Source organism: Condylura cristata, unplaced genomic scaffold (genome assembly GCF_000260355.1).
Source record: "Condylura cristata isolate star-nosed mole 26May11 unplaced genomic scaffold, ConCri1.0 scaffold00016, whole genome shotgun sequence".
Classification (NCBI taxonomy): domain Eukaryota; kingdom Metazoa; phylum Chordata; class Mammalia; order Eulipotyphla; family Talpidae; genus Condylura; species Condylura cristata.
The window spans coordinates 21,485,576-21,508,456 of record NW_004567117.1 but is presented as its reverse complement, the minus strand read 5'-3'; the positions used below and the strand labels follow the sequence as shown (position 1 = coordinate 21,508,456).

Genomic DNA, 22,881 nt, shown 5'->3' with positions numbered 1-22,881 from the left:
CCCACTTATTAAAACTTTCCTATATTTCTGATGCTTTTGTATTTCATTAAAGAACTCTTTCCATCCCCCAAGGTCATAAAAATATTCTTCTATGTGATTTACTAGGACCATTACTGCTTTGCTGTGTGATATTTCTATCTTTATACACATGGCCTTGATTGTTCTGTATTGTGTGATATAAAGGTACTGTTCTCAGTTTTGTTCTTTACTATTCTCTTCCTCTTCCTTGGCTCCTCTTCCTACTACTACACAGTGCCTTTTTTCCTAAATCAAGTGTTCATGTAGTATGAGAATGATTAAAGCTCTCTATTTTGTTTCACTGATCTGCTTGTCTATCCTTACAACACCATTGTCTTTTTAATTACTATAATTTTGTGAGAAATCTTGATAGCTTATGTAAATACTTCTAACCTTATTCTTCTGCAAGGCTCTTCTAGGCCTTTGCATTTCCAGTTACATTTGAGAATCCATTTTTCAAATTATAAACATGCACACTCACAAATGTGGTTGATTGGCACTATTAAAACTATAAATCAGTTTGGAGAAAACCTACATTACAATAACACTGAGTAATCTATCCATGTTGTACTTCTCTATTAATTTAATTCCCTAATATTTTAGAATTGTCTTTTAAGAGATTCCTGTACTTGATATTTTTTGATTGCATTGTAAGTGGTATGTTTTTTTAAAAAAATCTATTGTCTAACCTTTCTTAGAAAAATGACATATACAAATATTTTCTTATATTGACCTAAAAACCATTAAACTTGCTGAACACATATTAATTCTAATCCTTTATAATTCTTTTGGATTTCCATTATACAAAATCATGCCAGCTGTAAGTAATATAAATTTTCCTTTCTACTTTCCAATGCTTCTTTCTTCCTATTGCCATCTTATTGTGGTGAAAACCTTTAGTATAACATTAAATAGAAATAACAATAATGGGCATATTTGTCATATTTGAGATTTTAAAGAGAAAACCTTCAAAACGGTAACTAAATATTACTATTTGCTATGGTGTTGTTTTGTTTTTATAGATACTCTATCAGTTTCAGTTAGCTCCCTTCTATAAATGTCTGATAAAACTTTATTATGATTAGTGACAAATTTTAATCAGATTCTTTTTCTCAATCTACTGAAATGATCACATACATAACATGACTTCTTGTTAATGTGGTTAGTTTAAATGATTTTCAAATAGTAAAACAACCTTACAAGCCTAAAATAAATAAATTGGTTTTAATGTATAATGAATTTTTTTTTTTGCAATTCTGCATTTATGTCTGTCAATGAGCTTAGCTTGAAATACTCCTTTCTTGCAATGTCCTACATGCTCATCTCAGAAGACAAATTTGATTATGTTCCTTCTCTTGTATCTAAAAAGTGTGTTTGTGTAAGTTGTCATTGTTTCCTTAAATGTTTTATATAATTTATTGGCAAGACCATATATGCTTGGAAGTTTGTGACTGTGTATAAAGGTCCTAAATCATTAAGTAACAGTTATGGTGCTTCCTATTTTCTGTTTTTTTCCTTGTGCCACTTGTATTATTCTAAGAATTAGTAACTTCATCTAAACTTATTGGGATGATTATAATATCCATTTTTAATCTAACTATAAACTATACATTCTAATGTGTAGTGTTATCTTCTTTTTCATTTCTCATATTTGGCATTTAGTACAGGTTGTTTTGATTTTGTTTCTCTATCAAATAACTAATTTTTGGCTTTATTTGTCTTTTACACTCTGTTTGTATTGTTTTATTAATGTCTGCCCTTTGTATTACCTTTTACGATCTAGGGCTATACCTAAAGAAATTGACCTCTTATGAGAAAAACAAACATTAAAAATTATTTTTAGGGCCCTCCCTGGTGGCGCAGCGGGTTAAAGCACAGCACTGAGAATCTGAAGCCACTTCCGCATGAGTTCGATTCCCACCTGCCGCCTGCCCCAGAGGAGACCGCATGGTGAGCCAGACCTCTCCTGACCCGCCCGCTGCTCCCCTCAGCAGTGTACTTCATCGATCTGCCTGTTCTGCTCCCCACTCTGTCTCTGGTGAAGCCTCTCACCGCCCCTGAGCCTCTGGCCTGTACCCCAGTTCTGTATGCACAAATAAATAAATCTTAAAAAAAAAAAATTATTTTTAATGTCTACTTTCTCCATTCCATTCCACACATTTTCACAATCTTCTGGTGATTGTAACATACATCACTGATTTATTAAAGTCTAATGCTAATTGGTATTTCTACTTATTTAACATGACCAACAGTAAAACTGATATGCTTACTACATTATAAGAAAAATTATTCTATACTTTACTTTTCTTTGTATTTTGAGAATACCTTTAGTGCTTTAAAGTGCAGATAATTTTGGGCAAGTAGGTATTTTTATGTCAAAATGTTTTCTTTTGAAGACTATCTTTGCTGTAGTTAATATCACCTTTAAAAGATATGGTATTATCATTTGGCTTTCCTTGCTTGTTTCCTCTTGAGAAGCAGCAGTCAGCATCTTTGATGGTAATCTTTATCTTTCCCTTCCTCTGGTTGTTTTTACAACACTGTTCTCTAGCTTTGGTTTGCTCATGTTAATGTGGCAGGCATCCTGCTCAATGGTCATCAAACTTGTTGATTCTGTTCCTTAATATCTTTCATTGGTTTTGGAAAATTCTGAGCCATTATACTTTCTATTATTCCTACTGCTCTATTCTTTCTCTTGTTTTATGACTATAGTTTGTTGATAATTTTAGATCTTCTATAGTATCTCTTACATCTCCAACTATCTGTTCTATAATTCCCATTCTTCCAACTCTCTTTGCTTCATTCTGGATAACTACTTCTGATGTATAATTCAGTTCACTAATTCTCTTTTTAGCTATGTTTAATCAGCTGGAAAAATCCACCCACTGTTATTACTGTACCTTCACAGTTCTAAAATGTCCACATGATTATGTTATAGACTCCAGTCCTGTTAAAATCCTCAATTTTGTTTTTAACTTTCTTGCACATTACTGTATTACATACAATCATCTTAAAGTCTGTGCCTGGTAATTGTTATCTGAAGTCCCTTCAGCTTTATTTCTAGTCTACTGCATTTTCTTCCATGTTGTCTTATTTCCTCATTAATCTACCATTTTTACTGCAAAACAGAAACTATGCATGAAATGCCATTAAATTTTTTTTTCCATTAAAAAAAATTTGAGACTTAAGGATATCCTAGAGAGAGCTAGAGGTACTAGTAAATTCTGATTACCTGAATTCATTTTCACAGACTGAGACAGTTAAGTTCAGCTTTAGTCGCTACAAATCTGATCTACTACTAGGAGCCTAAATTAAAGCATGAGTGAAGAGTTATCAAACACCCCTATTTCCCCATTCATACAAACTCAATACACTTTGTATTCCAGTTTTTATACCCTGGCAACAAAAGACTGTCAGATATACTAGATTTTAACTATATGTCCTCTGGAATCAGCATATGCTTCTAGGTTAAAATAAAAGTAGCCTCCAAATTGCAAGTTGACTGATCTGGGTCTCCAGCTTCCCTCCTATTCTGGCCTTGCTGTCTAACTTCTGGATGTTTTTAACTCAATGGGAGAGTTGGGTCCATATTACTAAGGCTGCCACTATGGTTTCAGCCAAAAAACATGGTAATGCACTTTATGTTCAAACAGACTGAAACAATGATTAACAAAATAAACTTTGACTACACTGTGGGTAAAGGTGTGATGTGTAATATGTTGTGTGCATTTCACTGCATGTATTTAATATTGTCACGTCTGTTTTTCTTCTATTTCATTAGTTAAGATGCTAAAATCACTGATTTTTATGATCCAATAATGACTAATAGGTCCTAACTTAGAATTGGAAATGCCTCGTTTCACAAAAAACTGTTTTATCTATTTAAAAGAATACATATAAAAGGATATTTACAGAGATGTCTAAGTGTTAAATACATGAAACACAAAGTAGAAGAACAAATGGTATATAGCATAGCATACTCATATCAGTAACTTTTACAAAGCAGTTAAAATACCCTGAAGCTACATGCACTGACATGGGTAAATTTTTTTTTAAAGACTTATTTATTTATTCATATTCTCTGGGGTACACGCCAGAGATGTGGAGGGTGAGAGGATTTACCAGAGACAGAGTCGGGAGCAGAACAGGCAGATCGACGAAGCACACTGCTGAGGGGAGCAGCAGGCGGGTCAGGAGAAGTCTGCCGCGCCATGTGGATCACCTCCGGGGCAGGCGGGAATCAAATTCATGCGGAAGTGGCTTAAGCTTCTTAGTGCTGTGCATTAACCCGCTATGCCACCAGGGAGGGTCGACATGGGTAAATCTTAAAATCAATCAACTGAACTAAAATAATTTTTTAAAAGTCGCAAAAGGGACATGTATATATGCCACTTAGTATATTAAAAATATTAAACTATATTATTTATATGTACATAGAGATAGAAATACTTTTAAACCATTTATAGATAATGATAAATTAAAAAATCAGATCTATCATTAAAGAGGAATAGAATAGATGGGGAGAGAGTAGGGCTGTAACTGCAGCTGATAAAAACAAAAGTATAAAGAAAATGTGGCAACTTACTAAGATTCAATAAACATGGTGTCCGGTAGAAAGGTTTGTTATGTCCTATAGCTTTTTGAATTTTAGATTTACATAAAAAATAAATATATAAAATAGGGAGATAGGTTACTTTAAAAAGTAAAATTTCTGAGATCACTAATAAAAGCCAGAGTACATAATTAAAAATATTTCAAACACAAACATGTTGATGCAATTAAGTCATGTCATGTATCTGGGGAAAAAGATAAACAAAAAAAAATCAAGGAGTTCAGTTCACTTAAATTTCTATAACAGAAATTTATGTTTCACGAAGCAATAGGAACCAAATTATAAGACAAAAATGGGTTAAAATAACTAATATTCGGCCCTCCCTGGTGGCGCTGCGGGTTAAAGCACAGCACTGAGAAGCTAAGGCATGAGTTCGATCCCCGCCTGCCCGGGAGGTGACTACATGGCGCAGCAGACCTCTCCTGACCCACCCGCTGCTCCCCTCAGCAGTGTACTTCATTGATCTGCCTGTTCTGCTCCCCTGTCTCTGGTGAATCCTCTCACCCTCCACATCTCTGGCCTGTACCCCAGTTCCATATAAATAAATAAATCTTTAAAAAAAAATAATATTCATGCCAGAATAATTTTTACAAAATTTTAATTGATGCAAATATATTAGCTGTATAGCTACAAATCCTATTTACAGGGAAACAGCAATGTTACTGAAAGTATCTCCCAAAATATAAATTTTATAAGCAGTTTTGGTAAGTTCATCAAAATCACCTAAAGATATTTAACTCCGCCCTCCCTGGTGGCGCAGCAGGTTAAAGAACAGCACTGAGAAGCTAAAGCCACTTCTATATGAGTTCAATCCCTGCCCGCCCTGGAGGTGACCACGTGGCAGGCAGACCTCTCCTGACCAGCCCGCTGCTCCCCTCAGCAGTGTACTTCCTCCATCTGCCTGTTCTGCTCCCCACTCTGTCTCTGGTGAAGCCTCTTGCCGCCCCTGAACTTCTGGCCTGTATCCCAGTTCTGTATGCACAAATAAATCTTTAAAAAAAAAAGAAAAAAAGAAATTTAACTCATGTGAAAAACAGAATTTTACTAAATATATAATTTGTTTCTAGAATTTAATCTAGCATTAAAAGAAACAAATATGAAAATAATAATTAAAAAACTGAGCAATTAGGTAGAGAAAGAAGCTAATTAAGAGGCAGAGGGCTTGATTCAAGGTTGATTCAGTTATTCTGGGCTATAGCAATCTCCCTGAGATTGCCTAAAAAGCAGCATGGCTCAGGGTATTGGCTATTTTTATTAATAAATTAATTTTATTCAAGGACAGTAGGTGGAGATTGAATCATCTTTAAACCAGAGTTAAAATTACTTGAAACACTGGAAAGACTAAAATGCTACTTTTATGCTAAATATCTTATGACCACATACATGTTTAAAAAAAATGAAATACAGGGTTTTGGGTCTGTACTTTTTAAGTCAGAAAAAATGACAAAGACAGTAATAAATTTAATAGAAATCAAAGAGAGTATGCTGAAAGATATACTAATTTCTCCTTAGAAGTAGAACAAAAAGATAAAAACAGAGGTGATTAAGACAAACTATCAGACAGTCCAAAATCTGGATAACATGAGTTCCAAAAAGAAAACAGACAGATGGGACATGTATTGGAGCAATGCCACGAGGATGCACACAAACGACCAGATTTCACACCTGTACTTTAAGCACACAATTCCCTTGCTTTCACAAGGACATTGTATAAGACATCTTTAACCTACGAATCTATAGAGAAGAGAGGAATGCAACTGATGGCACCACAGCAAAATACAGGCTGAGGAAAAATACAACACCCGCTACCTAGTTTCTTCAAACACTAAACCTTGAGAGAAGAAAGGTGAAAAGGGAACCTACATTTTGAGACTTCAGAAACATACCCACCAGTAGCAGTACATGGAACTTACTTAGGTCCTAATATAAATACCATAAAAAGGGAAAATTTTAACTAGAGAAATATGAATACTAGGTATTTCATATCATTAAGAAAATCATTGTTAATGTATTTTTAGGTATGAAAGTGGCATCATTTTACTTTCTTGCATCTGAGTCCTTATCTATCAGAGATGCATAATGTAATATTACCTTTAGTTAAATAACATAACTGATAATAACATTAATGACATGTTTTTTGCCTGGCTGGACAATCTGCTAATCTCATTCACTGGATTATTCTCAAAGGCCATAAGCAATGTGGGCTTCTCCACTGAGCATCTCCAGTCATATCAACTGGCCTATCCAGGAGTGAATGATTCCAGTGAGAGAGAAAGGCCAAACTGGAAATTGCAGTATATTTTGTAACCTAATCTGGAAAATGGCATTTACTTCACAACTTGTGCACATAGACCAACCCTAATACAAGTGGAAAGAGACTATACATTGGTATAAATACCAAGAAATGGAAATGGTTGGAGTGGAGTACAGCTTAGAGTATAATGAAAGGATAAAACAAGACTGTCAGGAGTACTTTTTCAACTCTGATGAGTCCTCATCAGTCCAAAATTCAGTACACAAGCATACGTCTCACCATTTAAACACTGTTCATACTATAATGCTGGTCACTGTCTAAAAACTGGTAGCTTATTATACTCAAGAGCTACTCATTAATATACATACTCTCAAGAACCACATAAAAGATAAAAAGAAAATATAAACTCTTAATATGTGTTGGCAATTGTTCTGTGCTTAAGGGCATTGTGAAAATTAAGAACAAATAAATCTACCATTAGTAGTTGAGGTTCTTTGTAATACAGACATCATTAGAATGGCAAATATAGACTTCCCTAAGAGTTAAGCATTCTACAGTAATTCTTAAATTGTTTAGAAAAATACAGTTTGTGAAAATGTAAGTTTACAAAGAGGATTCCTTTGACTGATCTCCACTTAATCAATTAGCTAAATGAACAATACTGTCCATTCCCTCAGCTTAATTTTTACATGCACAACATTCAATGGTTACCTTATTATGAATCATTCACAGTGCACCAGGTTGTACACTATGGTCTCTCTGGACAACTTGCAAAAGTTTTCCTTGCTGTTGTTACATTATTAATAATTTAGCCCAAACTCCACCAGTTGTTTAAATCTCTTTTACATACATTCAGCTGCATCAGGTTTGACTTCAACAGCATCTTTTGAAGTCTCTCCTGCATTTTCTGACCAGTCTGGGTTGGCAGCCTCTCTGCTAGCACAACTTTTATCAAAGGGTGTGCCTTCACCATCCTCCAGAGATCCCCACCATCTCTCAATACACATCTGTTTTCCACATCTTGTGCCTTCCTTTTCCATAGTTTCGGTAATTGTTTAGAGGAGTATAATCTTCAATAACTTTCCAAGAAAGAAGTGTGGCAGTCCTTGAATCTTGGCATTTACAAAGATATCCCTATCTAACTGTAATTACCCTGATTTTAAGTTTACACAAATAAAGAATTCTAAGTCGGAAATTATTTTCCTTTAGAATTTTGCTTCGTTTCCACAGCTGCTACAACTGTTACTGACAGTAACTTGCATTCTTTTCTGGAGAAAACTATGAGAAGTCTTTTGTGGGGAAACCCCCACCCCCACTGTTCTCTATTTCATTGGGGTGTGGTCTATTTTCATTTATTTTCCTGAAAACTTGGCGGGCCCTTTTAACCCAAAAACCTGTATAGTTAAGTTCTTGACTATTTTGTGCATAAAAAACCTCTCCCCCATTTTTGTTTTTCTTCTCTCTGAAATGCCTGTTAACCAAATACTATTCTCCTTGAGTATATTTCAATTACGTATACTCTTACTACTGTCTACCTCTTTGTCCCTGTGGCCCATTTTTTATGAAGGACATCCTCCCAAGCTGCTTTGAGTTTTTGCTTTCCAAAAGCTATTTTTGGTCCTGTCAGTGTATCATTCAAATAGTATTCTACTTTTTTATTTTAATGGTTGTAATATTTTCTGAGTTCAAGGGACTAATATCTTTTTAAGTGTTTTTCCACCATGAATAGTCTTTGCTTCCTCCAAGTTACTTATTTCTCTGTTTCTGACTATATTTTTAATATTTGAACATTTTCTATTATATCTAGAATTCCTGGATTATCTGTTATAAAAATGGAAGATCAAAAAAACTGAATATAAATGTTGACTCTCCAAGTGAGACTGAACTGAATTTCCATTTGGATGATCAGATTGTGCCTTTAAGGTAGAGAAAGTCTGATGTTCAGTTGTTTGTAGATTTTCTTTTCTTTCTATTAGAAGATCCTCCAACTTGGAAGGGTAAGCCTGGCTGGTGATATCCATGGGAGTCAAAGAAGGCAAAGTGGTTAGCTAGGGGTGTAGGCAATGTAGGGATGTAAGTTCACTTAGTGTCCTGTTTTCTGTATAGTTCCTTGCTTTTAACTGGTTCTATTGTTCACCAGTACAGATGCATATACTCTTTCTTTCCCCAATACATACTAAACAGAAAGGCAGAAATAAGAGCTTATATCTGGCAAGACATTAACAAGAATGTTGTGAGTTTTACGCATAACACAAAAATGTATAAGCAAACTATGGTGGTATATTTAAAAACAAACCACTACATAGCACTGGAAAAAAAAATTAATTTCTGATAAATTCAACAATATCACAAAAGTACACTATATAGATTCATAAATGGTCGAAATAAAGACAAAATTCATCTATGTTTAAGAGGTCAAAGTAATGGTTATCTCTAGAGATGAAAATACTGACAGGAAGGAAACATAAGAACTTTTAGGGGAGATGAAAATGTTCTATATTTTAATTTGCATTACAGTTAATAGGTATATATATACAGGTAAGGTTCGTAGTCTGTGCACTTACGGATGCATCCACTTCAGTTACAAACAACTTAAAAGAGTATTTCTCAGAATGTTAACTATCTGAATGTATCGATAATAAAGTTTTAAACCCCTTACTAATGTATTAAGATAAACAATAATTTTCCATGGACTATAAATATAGTCCTAATGATCAATAGCTGGTTGAGGTTATTTTTTATGTGGGGTAAAGAGCAATAGCGATGTATCACTCATTTACAGGGAATTCAGAATATGCCTTTCATTCAAATTAAACATTCATCAGGACCACACTAGGTACTTACCCTTCTAACCTAACATCTGGTAAAGATCTGTTGAGTGCAATCATCTCACTTGCCATTAAATTGAACTGATTAATTTTAAACATCTCTTTCATCTTTTCTTGATCCTCTTTGGGAATGACGACTGGTTTCCCCATTTCTCCAGGACCTTCATGAGGCTTTTGTATTGGCTCTAGAACTAAGAATAAAAAGGAAACTTAATTAATATTAATTTTACAGCAATTGATTTATGATTCTGTTTAACATCTGAATTTAAACTATACCCTCAGCAACCAGAGTTATTTCTGAAACCAGTCACACCCAACCTGACCCTCCACAACGCACTCTCCAACAGTGTCTCTCTCCCCTAACTTGACATACTCCATTGCAATCTCAAGTACAAACGAGGCTTAAGCGATTTATAACCTCCACTTCATATTGAAGGACATCTCTACATGCACCCCTACCAAAAAAACTCACCCAACCACCTTTTCATACAAGCTGTTCCAGTTCTGGGGGCCTTACCTTGTATCAATTCATCCAGAAAAGGGATTCATCAGCTTAGACTTCTCACTTTTCTCTTGTTCCCTACATTCAACTGATTCTTATGTAAAACCCACTGTTTGCATAATTGTCATTTATTTCCTGTCTACTACCCCCAGTGTCATTTTAGTGTATGCACCAAAGCTACTCAAATTTCCAAAACAACCTCATACCCAGCCTCTGCTCTTCTGATAATTAGCCATAATACCACCAAACTTTCTTCTGAAAGGGTCCTATCAAGTTATTTACTGCCTTGTTTAAAATCCCCTGACAGCATTCCCCTGCCTACAGGATGAAGTCTGAAAACTTTAGCATGTCATAAATGCCTCTGCTAATCTCCCAAACTTCTTCCTGTGCTCTTTCCTCTCATTCGCCTATCCATCAATCTGTCCATCAACTCTGTTCTCTCACTTGCTCATGTTGCACAAGCTTTTTTCCTTTGCTTGGAAGGCAGTACCCTATCCCATCAAACCTAACAAATACCCACTCACATTGACACTGCTTTACTTGAACATTATCGCCTTCCTACACATTCTCAGATGCCTGTGTTCCCTCCTTTTTCTCCTGTACAAATCTCTAGTATACTTACTAGAGATTTCATCAGAACTTTACTATTATTTCTCTCCAATTAGATTGTTAAGTCCCCCTAAATTAGACATTCTTATTTTTTTCTTCAATTGCATCTAAAACATTTCTTAATACATGTAGTTTAATAAGCATTTATTCAGTGGATTGTCACATACCACAGGTCCTTTTCTTTCTTTCATATCTTTGCATTTAAGATAGAATACCATTTAACATCCACTATAAATAGCAATGAATTAAGGTGGTGTGAAACAAAAGCTAATCTACTGCATTTGGGGAAAGAATATCCATGTCTTTTAGTGATAAATGGTAATATATTTCCTTTGACTTAAAGGTAGGGAGATAAAGCATAACAACAATTAAGGAGGTAGTATTTTGTCACCCAACAAAGATGCTAAACAGGTCATTGTTGAGTGTGACCAGATAGGGGCAGTAACACAACAGCTACCTGTGTAACCAGATATGGGGGTAACACAATGACTGGAACTGGGCCTCGCCTCCAGGTGTACAGCGACATGTCAGCTCTCTAGATTCTGAACCTAAAGCCTATATAAGAGACACTTTCCCCTACAGCACTCACCGCAGCTGTGGACCCCACCCTAGGGAGTCATCTCAGCCGCTGCCCCAGAGCAATAAACTCTACTAGCTCAGCCTTTATGCCTCCCTTCTTTCTTCCTTGGTCTTTTCCCTGCAGCCAGTCATAGATAGCGGGACAAAACAGTCATAAAGTAAATCAAGGAAGTTTGCAAATTAATAAAAGATATGTTTATAGCAACTTATGGGGAAATATTAAAGTTAGGTGTTAGCATAGGAATTATCCGAGCAGCTGCAAGAAATTGACCCTAATTTTTTTCCCCCCATCTCAATCATAGAGCCTAATTTTAAGGCAAATTTCCTGAGAAGAAATAAACAGAACTGTTAATATAATCTAATTCACAAAATCACAGTAAGTAGGCAGTTGTATTGTACCAATACAAGTAATTTCAGATTTTAAGTTTCTGGGTACCAGATGCCCTAATTATAAAAATGAAAAATATTTATATTAGGCTATATACTCAAAATTTATGTAAAAATAATTTACATGTAATTCCTAAAAATAGTAGGATAAGTGTATATACAGATAATTAGTAACTAATAACTGAGCATTCAAAAAACAAATCATCTTCAATACAACTAAAAAAAAAATAATGAAATAAACAAAAGGCAGCACAAGGACTTTAAGACATCATTTTCCAGGTGTCCTCTGCCAAAAATGTCAGCACTTCCACCCTACGTCTTTATATTGACCGCAGTCCCTGTTCTGTAGCTTGATCTTTTCAAGTCCACACTGCCAGCATTAAGACTATCTATGGTAGTAACAAAAAGAACTCTCTAGATCACACCTATCTAAGTATGCCTTCTTCCCTTAGGACTTAGTGGGAAGGTAGGAGATGTCTCTTTTGATACCTGATAACACAGTTTTAAAACTCCACTCTTCATTATGGCTTTAGACTATCCTGTATAATTTTGACAGTTCAAATATGAGGTTCCCTCTATTACTTGGTTGTAATATAGAACCAGAAACCTGCCCACATTTAACACTGAACACAAAAATTGAATTTAGTAATTCTACACATGATACTTGAAAAGTCTGAACTATTAGAAGAACACACTGGAGAACTGTTAGTATATAATCATCATATACAGAAAAGACTACAGGGATTACGATTAAGCTAAAAACCAAACATTTACAGAACTTAAATTAGTAAACAGTGACATACTTATTAAAACAGGTGCATTGTTATAAAATGTCACTCACCATCCCCAGCAGGAAGTCCTCTCTCCTTTTTTTCATCACATTTGTTGCATTCACTGAAGTAAAGCAGCAGGAACATATCCAAGAGTACCCAAATCAAGGAGGTGGCTAGGACCACCTTGCAATATGCAAATTTTCTCATGGCACTTTAAGTCAAATGCAAAATTTTAAAATATATATATATAAATATACAAAGATCATGAAAATTACTCCAATCCAGTTTCATCAGAAATTATGTTCATAACCTATAAAGAGAAAATGAAAAAAGATTAACTTAAAATTTTAGAACCTAAAAAATGAACTGTAAGAGCTATTTAATATGCACATGCAATTTTACTTTAAGAGTGAATTTATAAACAAGACTTTGGAAAATACATGAAATATTAGTATTTCTAAGATAACTCAAACAAATCAATGTACTGCAACCTCATGAGAAAATTGGTAAAGGATGTAAACAGACACTTTTACAGAATGGACACCTGAATAGCCAATACACACGTGAAGAGTGCTCAATTCAGTCTACGAAAAGTCACATTAAAGCATAATGAACTATCTCATATCCATGAAACGTGGAACTTAAAAGCCTTTTATTCAATGGCTACATTAAATATTATGGCAGAAGTTAAGCCATAATTGTTACAGAAATTAATAAACCAGTGATCCCAGTCCATTCAGATCACTCATATTTCAATTACCAGGACCCAAGGATTAGTATGAGTTCTCCTAGAAGCCTGTACTACAACTACTTATTGTGTTAAATCTTGTTCCACTGTCTCACCAAATTCCAATAATAATAAAAAAAAGGTAAGTACTAAACTTTCAAAGACCCCTAGACTGTACAAAGGAAAAGAAAAGGATCATAAGATCTGAAACTTAATCTGCGTTCAGACAATACTTTTACAGACGTCCCTGATCTTTAGTTTCTATTACCCACCTAGGCTCCCACCCCCTTACCTGTTAAAATAGTGTGAGAAAATGAATGGAAGAAATATGGAAGGTTGTTAGGGAATAGTTTGATAAGAAACATTTTGGGGACATAAAGAGTTCACCTTGGGGAGCTCTGAGCAGTCTAAGGGGCCTCAGAGAAGGAGGCAGTCATCCCCCTCAGGCATTGATACTGAAGCTCCAAGGCCTGTGTCACTGTAGATCAGGAGAGACAAGTCATGTGGATTTAGATGAGGTGGGTCACACACTTAGTATATGTGATCCCCAGTGAAAGCTATATGAGCAGATGCTCTGAATACATAGCTGATGGGCAGTGGTAGATTCTATGCAGGTGAATGTGTGTGGTATGGCAGGCAATAGGGATGTATCTACTTGAACAATTCAGGATGAAGAACATATCTATGAAAAAGATAAACTAGTTCTTACATACTTCACAAAGTTGCCAGAGAGCAACCTAGAAAGGCTTTCAAAAACATTAAGTGAAACTTAAGAAGTATTATTTCTGCCCATTTCTCTGGAGACTTTGATCTCTTCTTTCCTTTCATCAAACCAAAACTCACTGACTACACAGCAAGACCAGGGATACTGCTGTCATATCATTGTTGTTTCAAAATCATTTTTACTTAATATCTGCTATTGTGTCACATATGGTAACTCAATTTTAAATTTAAATCTGTATAACTTGTATCCACTCCTATTTAACACTACCCCCCTCCCCAAGCTGGGTTCGATTCTAAAAATGCAGTGGCTGTATATTTGTTTAGAAGAGGGATACACAGAAAACAGAAGGCATAAGGAGAAAGTAAGATAAAAGGCAAAATATTCGGGTTCAATAGAGTCCTTACAACAAAAGCATAAATAAAAAGCCAGATAGGGCCCTCCCTGGTGGCGCAGCGGGTTAAAGCACAGCACTGAGAAGCTAAAGCCTCTTCCGCATGAGTTCTATTCCCACCTGCCCTAGAGGTGACCACATGGCGCGGCAGACCTCTCCTGGCCCGCTTGCTGCTCCCCTCAGCAGTGTACTTTGTAGATCTGCCTGTTTTGCTCCCCACTCTGTCTCTGGTGAGGCCTCTCACTGCCCCTGAGCCTCTGGCCTGTACCCCAGTTCTGTATGAACAAATAAATAAAACTTTAAAAAAAAAAAAAAGCCTGATAAACTATACTTATAATTTAAATCTGTTCTTCAAAATAATATATTAAAAAGAAAAAACTACTCACAGACTGGGATAAAATATTTACAAACATATCCAGAGTATAGAAAAAAACCCTCAAAAAAAAAGCCAATAAAATGAACAAAATGTTTGAATTATCACTTCACTAAAAAAAAAAAAATGTAAATGGCAAATAAGCAACATAAAAGGATAATCATTATCTATTAGGTAATTGCACATTAATACCATAATGAAACACTGCCATTTGCCAATATAAATGGCTAAAGCAAAAAAGAAAACTATCCAGTGCTAGCAAGGAACTGGCACAATTGTAACATCTTGCTTGTAATAGTTGCCATACGACTATATTCATTTGTCCCAACTTAATAAAACTATACCCAAAAGGGTGCATATTACTGTAAGAAAACTCAACCTCAATAAACTTAGTAAATATATAAACTATATAAATAAGTTTACCTAAGATAAATTTGAAAATAGATAAATATGGTGTGGGGAGAATATGTTAAATAAATAACCTGATTTTAGACAAAAAAGAATTGTTGTATTTCCACAAATGATATATACCACAATTCATCTTAGCAATCACTGAAAGTTCTGAGTCTATTTTGTCCCAACCACAAAAAGTTAAAATATTTACACTATAATTTTAACTTACCTTAAAAGTTAAAATCAAAATTAATGTCAAAGTTTAGTGATCAATAACATCAATAAACTTCTGATCCTAACCTAAATGTCATAATGCAAGTTTTTCCAATAATTGATCAGCATTTCAAGGGCTTTTCTTTTCTTCTAACCCTCATACCAAGACTCTTTGAAATATAACAAGAGCCTCAACTCAATAGTACCAGTAGAAGAAAATGAAGCTTCATTCTCTTGGACCTAAAGTTTCAGACATCTTAAGAGTTCACCTCCCCCTCCTCAATAGAGCAGTTTTCTCAAGACTTAGACCTGGAATTTAGACTAACTAGGTGTAGTCAGTACTACACCTAGGCAGAGGCATGATATGAGACTTTCAATAAATCTATTAACTAAGGTCTGCTAGAAGAGCAAAGACTTAAAAAGATCAGTTATCCTCCAACATAATCCTCAAACATAATGCAGCAGAGCCTACATTATTTTATTTCCTAGTTACATGTGGTCTGTTTCTCAAACAGAACTATAACGGAAGGTATTCACTTAATTTTTTATTTAATCCACACAAACAGAAAATGCAAGGAATATTATCAAGTACAAAAAAAAAAGAACACACAAAAATTACAAAATACACATGTTCCTTGCTCTGAAGAACAGTTGGCTCCATGAAAGGAAGCATTTAGCAAAATAGTCATTAAAATGTAAATTTCAATTGTGATAACCATTTTGATGGCAGGTACACAGCACTCTATAGACATCTGTAACAGAGAAATTTGATTTTGTCAAATTGACTTCCCTAAGAAAGACATGATTTGAAGGGGAAAAAGAAACATTACATGCACTCAGTACCACAACAGCAGGACAGAGTCCATACTGAAAGGTCAGCAAGTTGAAAACATGAGAAAAAACTGTGATGTGAGATGAAGCTAGAAATAGGTAGATTCAAGAAGTATTAAATGGCAAACTTAATGGGATTTAAGAATGGAAAAAAGAAGAAAAGTCTGGTTTTAGCATCTAGCTACAGAGTGGTATGAGTCACTGAATTGTGGCTACCAAAGCAAAATGGAATAAATACTGAGTATTATGTTGGGTATGTTGAGTCTAACACCTACAAGAAAAAAAAATCTTAGCCATTGAAGCTGGATACAAAAGTTGGGGCTTAAAAAGAGGATGGGTAGGTTAAAATATATGTAGAGAAGCCACTGTTCTCATACAACCCTTCTCAGATAGACGGGTAACAAAAATCAATACATAAAATAATTTTTGTGGAGTTTAATTTCTCTTAATTTTCTAGAATGTTGGTTGGACTTAATGACTTGCTTCTACCCAATACAATACGAAGGAAGTGATGGCACGTGACTGCAAAACTAGTCAGAAAGCACACTACAGTTTCTTCCTAGCTCTCCCTCAGATAATACATTCTGGGTAAAGCCAGTACTGTATCATAACGATGTAAAAGTGTCCCTACAGTGAGGTCCATATGGTGAGAAACTGAAGGCTCCTATCAACAGCCAATGACTATCTTGCCAGGCATGTAAATGGACCTCTCTGGAAGCTGTCCAAACCAAGCCTTTAGATGGCTGTAGCTCCAGCTGACATTTTGACTGCAAAATCTTGAAAGATCCTTGTCAATACCCTCTCCTAAACTGTTCTTGAATTTCTGACTCATTGAAAACATGCGATAATGAGTTTTTATTGCTGAAAGCCATATCATATTCAGTTTCTTTATCAATAGGGAACTTCAGCAGGAAACTGGATTAGAAAGGAAATTCTTTAACCATTGTAGACATTTAATGATGTAACTCTTTGATGCACTTTTTTTTTTTAACAGTCTGTAAGGCAAGTTAAGCCAATTTAAACTTGAGATCTTATTGCATATTCAAGCCATAAGACAAGAAAAGGTATAAGGATTAGAAGAATTATCTGCTGGTAGCAGGCTTTCTACACAAAAATTCTAAAACAACAGATAAATCATGAGTGCTGCTTCATGATTTCATCATTATTACTGAATGCAAAAATACCATGTAGCATCAAGCACACTCCTGTATGAGAGATATAACTAATTAGAATATATAAAAGAAAGCAAATCACATTCAAAATAGCCATGAAAACCCTTCGGTTTTGGGGGACTAAGTTAACAATGTATATGCAAGACATGGAGAAAACTAGGGATCTTTATTCAAAGAATACAGAAGAACAGTTGACTAACAGGTCATGTCTAGAGGGGAAAACAACTCAAAATTAATCCATAAATTCAATATAACTCAAACCAAAGCACAAATGAAGGGGGGACTGGATATATTATAAAGCAAGAGTCATCAGATTGTTTAAAAAAATCATCAAGATTTGCCTTTCCTGTCCGGGTTGTGTGGAAGCGGCTGGTGGGTTTTTGAGACCTGAAAGTTGAGAGCTTCTAGGCCACTGGGAAGGCCCAGGCAGTCCAGTGGCCACCAAGATGCCACAAAAAGAATATATCAAGTTACAGTAAACACTATGGATACCGTTTGGATTACCAAGAGAAAAAAAGGAAGGAAGGTCAAGAGGCTGGTGACAGTTCAAAGAAGGCAAAAAAGATGATTGGCTGAAAGCTAGGCTCTACCATAAATAGTCATGCTAAGAAAATATAAATGAAAAAGACTATCAAGATGCATGAAAAGAGAAATACCAAGCAAAAGAATGATGACAAGACACTACAAGATGCAGTACCTGCACACCTGCTGGACAGAGAGGGGGCAGTCCCACACTAAAGTATTTTCCAATATGATTAAACAAAAACGAAAAGAGAAAAGTGGGGCAGTGGGATGTCCTACTACTGAAAGTTCCTGCACAGGGAGAAAAAGAAATATTAAAAGTTATCTGAACAGGAAAGAGAAAGAAAAAAGCATGGAAGAGGATGGTCACAAAAGTCTGCTTTGTTGGAGATGGCTTTACAAGAAAACCACCTAAATATGAAAGATTAAACTAATGAAGACTACTTAGTAATCAGGAAAAACACCATGCTGTGTTTCTGAATGCTATCAAATAGCCTTCCATGCCTGCCATCATCAAAGCAACTATTATATTCTTTGCAAAAAAAAAAAAAAAATCATCAAGATTTATGACGATACAGTGTATGGTTTAGGGTCCTAAGTTTCAATTATTCAGTTTGGTCACATAGCAGGAATGTGGCTATGAGTCTCTTCTCAGATCTCTAGGCTGTAACATCTATGCGCTAACCTGTTCAGAGACATCTTACACATGTCTCTTACCATTCACAGTCAGAGAGAAAATCTTGTCTCTGTGAAGCTGGTGGAGGAAATTCTTAGAAGTCTGATCTCTCTAGCATTCCCCTGTATCTTCCTTCTTCCTATTACACCCAAACTACAGTAAACCTTATTGTGAATACATTATGTTGGTGTGCGAGTCCTTCTGGCAAATTAAACTATTGGGTGGTCATAGAACTCCCTAGAATAGATACCATTAAAGAATTTGGTTTCCATGATGAACTACAGGGATTATGCTAGGCCAAATAATCAGAATGAGAAAGACAAAACACTGAATGATTTCACTCACTGGTGGAACATAAAGAAACAAAGGAACAGAGGTGGGATGAGGGGAAAGTAAAGGGGAGGGGGAAAAAAAGAAACTCAGGGACAGTCAAAACCACCTACGGAATCCCTTGAATTCTGACCATAGCACTGAAAATACCATGGGGGATCAGGGGAACAAAGGGTGGCGGTTCTAATGGACAGTGTAGAGGGCAACTGGTACTTTGGTGGTGAGTCTGGTATGGTCACAACATATATATGAAGAAGTATAAAACATACAGTGTTGAGGTAATCAACATTACCTCAATAAACATAATTTGGTTTGCCATTAATACCTACTTCTCATTTTTCATAAGCTAAATGATCATAATGTCAGAATCTCCTTCAGTGAACAGTCAAGTGTACAGAATAAAAGTTAACACGGTAGATCTGAGACTGCTCTCTTAGAAAGGCTTGTTTGCAAGGTTTGCCCTTGGTTCACATCTAGAAACCTGGGTGACAAAGAGTTTCCTAAAAGACATGAAACACAGAGCAAATCAAAGTGTGGTTCACTGTACCTAAACTGTACAAACAGTATGGTTTATGCTAAACATTTGCTTTCCTTTGGGAAGCATGAAATATTGGTACATGCTCAACTGAGGGCGCCTATGGAACTAGTGCCAGTAAAAACCCTGGCACTGACTCTGAGTTTCCCCAGCATACAACACTTCACAGTGTTGTCACAAGTCTTGCTGAAGAAATTAAGCACATCCTGTGATTTGACTGGAAGAAGACTTTAATCTTTATTATCACTATATATTTCTTCTATTTCCAATATGTCTTTACATCCTTCTGATAAAATAAAACTTGGCTATTAGTATTATGAGCTGAATTTTATGTGACCTCCCTCTTAATCAATCGCTGAATCTGGGTATCACCTTGGAACCACCAATGCAATCAATATACTGAAAATATCTATTACACCAACTACTGAAATTCAAATTTGGGTTCAAATTTAAATTCCAATACTTATTAGTTATATAAAAGTGGTGATATACTTTATTTGCATAAACCCGAGCCTCTTTATTACTCTACATAAGAAAAACATACATGTAGTCCTACTTCACTTGAGTAATGCCTAACACATTCATACACCATAGTACTCACTCATAATATTATTAAACTTAAATAATATTTCTAGAATTGCACTCCTAAATCAAAAAAGAAATCAGGAACCTATGTGTATTGATGCAATGAGAATTCAAATGGTGGGCCTCTCTGGTGGCCTAGGGTTTAAGTCTCAGAGCTATCACAGCTACAGCCTGAGTTCAATCTCTGGCCAGGGAGTGAACCCACATGTGGTGCAGCAGACCTCTTCCCAATTCACCTGCTGCTCACCTTCCCAGTGTATTTCAGTAAATCCACCTGTTCTGTTCCCCATGCTGTCTCCAGTAAATGCTCTCACCCCCTGACACTATGGTCTACAACCCCAGTTCTTATATACAAAAAAATAAAAACAGAATTCAAATGCCATTTGAGCACTGCACAGAAAACCTCACCAACAAACTTTGACCCTATATTTTCAACACTGTATCTGAGAGTGATTGTATGTTCACATGACAGGATTATTGGATAAGTTCAAGCAAGAAAAACACTATATAGTGCTAGCATTTACTTTTTCTTTTTTTTTTTTTAAGACTTCATTTACCTACACATACAAGAACTGGGGTACAGGCCAGAAGTGTGGGTTGTGAGAGGATCACCAGAGACAGGCTGGGGGAGCAGAACAGGCAGATTGGTTAAGTATACTGCTGAGGAGAGCAGCGTAAGGGACAGGAGAGGTCTGCCATGCCATGTGGGTCACCTCCCTGGCTGGGGATCAAACTTGTGCTGCTAGCTTCATAGGACTGTGCTTTAACACACCAGGGAGGGCCCAGCATTTACTTCTTTCTAAACCTATCTTCATTTAGTTTTTGAACTGATCACCCTAATGAAAAAAGAATTTACCAATTAATACTGGGGCTAAATTTGATAGTTACATTTCTCAAATTACTAATTTGGGATATTAGTACAAGTCATTCTCTTATGTGTATATAAGGCATGAAATCCAATAAATGTAAGTTTGAAACCTACAGAGCTGTAAGATTAACTGTAAATAGTACGATGCTGAAGTTATTCACCCTAGCTATCAACTTACCCCAAAGTGGTTTTTCAAATGAATTCATATCCCAAATCCACATGTCCCACATCTCCTGTTGAAAAAATAAATTTCCTAAAATCAGTTTATTCCAGAGTAACTCTACTCTTCCCCCTTATCTCAACCACCCTAATACACAGGACTGTAAAGCAGCCACCATCAGAGGGTAAAGACTTCAGCTACTTCCCTGATGCTGAGCATCTACCTGGTACACCGTAGATGTTCAGTTAATGTCTATTACGTGAATAAGTTAAGCAATTAATAAAGTATCACTGCATGCCAACACCAAGATCAGGATAAATATTATGAAAAGTATCTTCCCTCTTAGAAGTTTAAGATATTTACTTTCCAAGTGGGAAAGTGAGAGACACATAGATAAAAACACCAGAGGTGAATGATTTGTTCCTTATTTCACCCCTAGTCCCCCGTGTTTTTCACTGCATTAGACTGCCAAATCAATTGGGAGTGATCACTGATCATTCTCTGCTAGATGACCTACTCTTGATTGGTTCAAGCAAACCATGGTTGTTCTACTCCTCTTACCAGAACAAATGACCAAATTTTGACCCATAAGACCTGAGAAGAAGTCTGTAGAGAAGCACTCAGGAAATTATGTTCCCTCACAGATATGCTGAAGGAGAAACTATACTGTTCTACCCCTGGGATATTGTTTGTACAGCATACTTAAAAGGGCTGAGCCACCTTGAGGTGATGATTTGATGATCATTATGTGGAAAACAAAAGGACCCTGACAGAGTCACTGAACAGACCAATCCTGAAATCTCCTATAGCTGGACTTCTTGTTATGTGAGTTGTTAAAGCCCTTATTCTTTAACTGGTTACTCTGCTTGTAGTTAAAAAAACAAACAAACAAACCCAACCTCAATATGACAGTCTGCAACCTATCACTACTAACTTAGATAGGCATATGTCATGTGAAAAAAAAAATTGTGAATCAGTGGAGGATCAGAATTAAGGAGTGTACTCTGCATAGAAGCAAAATTTCAATGTAAATTTAATAGTTACAGAATTAACTGGAATATAACAGGTCATCTTAGACACAGTATTATTTAACCTGCCACAGGATCACATATCCCTAGTTTCCTCAGACTTAAATAAATATCAAATATGTGCAGGACATTATGTTATGTGGCCTGATGAAAAAGGCTCAGACCCTACTCTCAATGCCCTTGCAGTTCAATGGAAAAAGAACAAAGTGTTTTTATGTGGCACTTCACAATTTAAAAAGTGCTTTTAAATCTTTTCTAGATGATTTCCAAGTGTAAGGCTCATCTGCCCCCATCCCTCCCAAAGTGTGTGACCATACCAACAACCTACAACCAGTATACTGGTTCATAAGGCCCCAGAGTCAGCTATTCTGCTGCCAGTAGGCCAACTGGCTGCCAAAACTCGAGGCCCAAGGGCCTTTCACAGATTGGAGCAGAAGAAAAAAGCCAATATATAGCACACACAAGATGACCCAGATTCTGGAATTACAGGCAAACCCTAGAGATACTGCAGGTTCAGTTTCAAAAGATCACAACACAGTAAAGGTACAATAAAGCAAGCCACAAAAATTTGTTGGTTTTCTGATACATATAAAAGTTATGTTCTTGCTATACTGTATTCTCTAATGTCTTTACAAATTTACATACCTTAACTAAAAAATACTTTATTGTGAAAAAAATGTTAACCATCATCTGCATGTGCTCAAAAAATAGGAACAAACTTTCTTGACTTATAAATCTTCAATTTGTAAGATGTAATATTTGTGAAGCACAATAAAGTGGATTGCAATAGA

The 22,881-nt window shown here is 35.8% G+C and overlaps 1 protein-coding gene and 1 pseudogene across 2 annotated transcripts in view; one reads left to right on the top strand and one right to left on the bottom strand.

Annotated features, from left to right (window-relative positions):
- GALNT1 (polypeptide N-acetylgalactosaminyltransferase 1) overlaps positions 1–22,881 on the bottom strand; it is an 88,480-nt gene that overhangs the window by 38,778 nt on the left and 26,821 nt on the right. The window contains exons 1-3 of one of the 2 annotated variants that reach the window (XM_012725948.1): positions 21,081–21,100; positions 12,631–12,872; positions 9,729–9,903 (exon numbers count right to left, since the gene is read on the bottom strand). In XM_012725948.1, the coding sequence (XP_012581402.1) occupies positions 9,729–9,903; positions 12,631–12,769 (314 nt within the window). In that variant the 5' untranslated portion in view covers positions 12,770–12,872; positions 21,081–21,100. Of the gene's footprint in view, positions 1–9,728; positions 9,904–12,630; positions 12,873–21,080; positions 21,101–22,881 lie in introns of those variants that run through there. The other variant, XM_004683845.2, reaches the window with a different exon arrangement.
- On the top strand, positions 17,833–18,342 carry LOC101633336 (annotated as a pseudogene).